This window comes from Galeopterus variegatus, unplaced genomic scaffold (assembly GCF_000696425.1).
Source record: "Galeopterus variegatus unplaced genomic scaffold, G_variegatus-3.0.2 Scaffold19350, whole genome shotgun sequence".
In the NCBI taxonomy this organism is placed as follows: domain Eukaryota; kingdom Metazoa; phylum Chordata; class Mammalia; order Dermoptera; family Cynocephalidae; genus Galeopterus; species Galeopterus variegatus.
In genome coordinates, this window is record NW_007745461.1 from 8,535 (window position 1) to 11,836 (window position 3,302).

Sequence of the window (3,302 nt, forward strand, 5' to 3'; positions counted from 1 at the left end):
GACTGCAAAGACAAATACACTATAGGGGGCACCTATAGGGTCCAAGCAGATATACAGTAAATGACAGAAGCAAGTAGAGAAAACAACAGGGACAATAAAAAGTGGTGGGAATGGAGGGGATTTTTTTAAAGAAGACTGTGAGGCAAAGAAAACAAAGCCTAAGCTGTCCTGCAGGCCTCCAAAGAATCTTGATCAATTAACAAAATGTATTTAGCTATTATGGACCTAGATAGTCAAACTTCTGGAATTGACACGTGATTTCTCTTCCTTTACAAAAGGGTGCTGAGTGAAAATCACTACTGTAGCTGTCATGCACAGAAGCTAACTCTTTATATAACATCTGCACTTTCTACTGCTCCCAGCAGGGGGCTAGACACGCATCCTTAGCTTTACTCTAATTCCCATGAGCAGTACGGGAGACAAGTGAAGAGTGAATACATGCCTGTGAATAAACACTTTGTTAGTGTTGAACGATCCAATCAGCAGCCCCTACTCCAGAGGCAGCTGCTTCGGGCTCTTTATATTGATCACCACTCAGCACTAGAAATTTTGTTAGTTCTCATAACAGACGTTAAAGGGGTTTTTGGTTGGTGAATTGAGTACTGAGTACAATATGGGGACTGTTTGTGACCACTGCATACACACATCCACCTTATGTAGGCTGGGGTAAATATCTAGGGAGTCCAGCAGCCTAGAGCCTTTGGAGTGACGACCTAGGCCCAAGAGGCCATTGCTATATTCAGCCATGAACTGAGGAGTGTGCAATCGTTCTGACCAGGTGAGCCGAATCCTGCTGTGTTGAGTGAACTTTTCAAGCAAGGTGCTTGCTGGAGCACCTAAGGAGAGAGCAGGGATTTCATCAATCTCACACACAAGGAGTGTGACTGTTTGTATGTTTGCTTCCTGATAAAGTAGGTAGATGTGGTAGAATTCAGTCTGGTAACTTGACAGAGCAGGAGGATCCCTGTCACCTTAACCTACCTATAAATGCCCAAATCCACTGACATCCTTCCCCAGCAGATAATCATTGTGAAGCATCCAACTGGCTTAGGTCAGTGCAAAAACTCAGAAGAGAAGAGGCCAGAGTAATCAGTAAGAGAAACTCTTGTGTTCTGGCCAAGGGGCTGGAAAGCGCTCAGCACAGCCCCTCAAGCCGCTGAGGGAGCTGAACAGACTGCCCTGAGAGGGGCTCTGTGGCTGAGGTGGACACCTCAAGGTCCTGCCTTGGCAAGGACACAATGGGAAAGGAATTATGAACAGCAAGCTTTCCCCCTAGGATGTGTTTGTGGGCCCTTGGGAGGCCCCACACCACTCACCATGTTCTTCGTACGGATCGTTAGGGTCATCGGCCACCAGCTCTGCACTGCTTGGCGTTTCATGGTCTTCTTTGGTGACAAATATGATTCTATCCTTCCCTGGTGTTTGGAAAACAGAGGAAAGTATGTTTCATTCAAGAGCAGTGAATCAGCCTTAAACCCCAAGCAGCCACACAAACCATATTAGGTGACTGTCCCATGTGCAACCCCATGTGAGGTGGCCATCAAGCTGCTCTTCCTGGGCTGCACTGGTGACTCTGGGAGACAGTCTAGCGGCTACTCTTACTGAGTGCCCGTAATGGGCACAAAAACCCCACTGAGGTCACAGGCGAGGAGTAAGACAGCACACCCTGCCCTCTGTACGCATCCTCCTCCAGGTGGGAAATGAAATGCCCAATCCAGCCAATGCGACTACTTTTAATCCCCAAATTTGCCAGCAGTCCGCTGGTACAAGTCTTTTCCTCTTCAAAGTAGGTAGATGTGGCAGAATTCAGTCTGGTAACTTCACAGAGCAGGAGGATCCCTGTCACCTTAACCTACCTGTAAATTCCCAAATCCACTGACATCCTCCCCCAGCAGATAATCATTGTGAAGCATCCAACTGGCTTAGGTCAGTGCAAAAACTCAGAAGAGAAGAGGCCAGAGTAATCAGTAAGAGAAACTCTTGTGTTCTGGCCAAGGGGCTGGAAAGCGCTCAGCACAGCCCCTCAAGCCGCTGAGGGAGCTGAACGGACTGCCCTGAGAGGGGCTCTGTGGCTGAGGTGGACACCTCAAGGTCCTGCCTTGGCAAGGACACAATGGGAAAGGAATTATGAACAGCAAGCTTTCCCCCTAGGATGTGTTTGTGGGCCCTTGGGAGGCCCCACACCACTCACCATGTTCTTCGTACGGATCGTTAGGGTCATCGGCCACCAGCTCTGCACTGCTTGGCATTTCATGGTCTTCTTTGGTGACAAATATGATTCTATCCTTCCCTGGTGTTTGGAAAACAGAGGAAAGTATGTTTCATTCAAGAGCAGTGAATCAGCCTTAAACCCCAAGCAGCCACACAAACCATATTAGGTGACTGTCACATGTGCAACCCCATGTGAGGTGGCCATCAAGCTGCTCTTCCTGGGCTGCACTGGTGACTCTGGGAGACAGTCTAGCAGCTACTCCTACTGAGTGCCCGTAATGGGCACAAAAACCCCACTGAGGTCACAGGCGAGGAGTAAGACAGCACACCCTGCCCTCTGTACGCATCCTCCTCCAGGTGGGAAATGAAATGCCCAATCCAGCCAATGCGACTACTTTTAGTCCCCAAATTTGCCAGCAGTCCGCTGGTACAAGTCTTTTCCTCTTCCCATCATGAAAGGGTCATAACATTCAACGCTATACCCAGCAGATACGTACAATGAGTTATGGCCAATTAAAAAAAAAAAAGAGCATCAGTCCTCCTCCCCCGCCAAACAGAAAGGAGGCGGTCCCTTCTCAGAACTTCCATGGCTCTTTGTCCACATGGTCCCCTGCCCACACCTGCACAGGGCCTCCCACATGAGGTGATAGTAACCCAAGGCATACACAGGGCCCAGACCTCCAGTCCACCTGAAATCTCTGCTCCCAGAGCTGGTCTCTGCCTCAGCACCTCACAAGTTATCCCAGAAAAGACTGACTTTCCCATGTGGCCTGGGAAAGCATTTACACCAGGCAGACGGGGCACTTTAAAGTACCCAGTGACCTTGGTAATTCTGGAGTTTTCAAACACTAGAAAGCAATCTGCAAAAATGCTGAATGCTATGCAGGATAAACTGATGCAAACTGCTCAGCTCAGCTCCAACGGTTTTGTTTACCAAGATCTCATCGCAGCCCAATGTTGAGGCCCAGTCATAGGCCCAGAAGGCAATGGGTCCAAACCCGTCAGGTGCCTCTCCATGGGGTTTGTGATGCACACAGGGGCCACAGAGGCCAGGCAACAAAAGCTGAATCAATCTCTCTGGCGTGTCCATA

The 3,302-nt window shown here is 49.1% G+C and overlaps 1 protein-coding gene across 1 annotated transcript in view; it reads right to left on the reverse strand.

Moving 5' to 3' along the window:
- Window positions 1-2,249, reverse strand: part of CHCHD4 (coiled-coil-helix-coiled-coil-helix domain containing 4) — a 6,875-nt gene extending 4,626 nt beyond the window's left edge. Inside the window, exons 1-2 of the mRNA XM_008564479.1 lie at window positions 2,192-2,249; window positions 1,317-1,415 (exon numbers count right to left, since the gene is read on the reverse strand). Coding sequence (XP_008562701.1) covers window positions 1,317-1,415; window positions 2,192-2,249 — 157 coding nt within the window. The remainder of the gene's footprint in view (window positions 1-1,316; window positions 1,416-2,191) is intronic.
- Window positions 2,250-3,302: the final 1,053 nt, after the last annotated feature.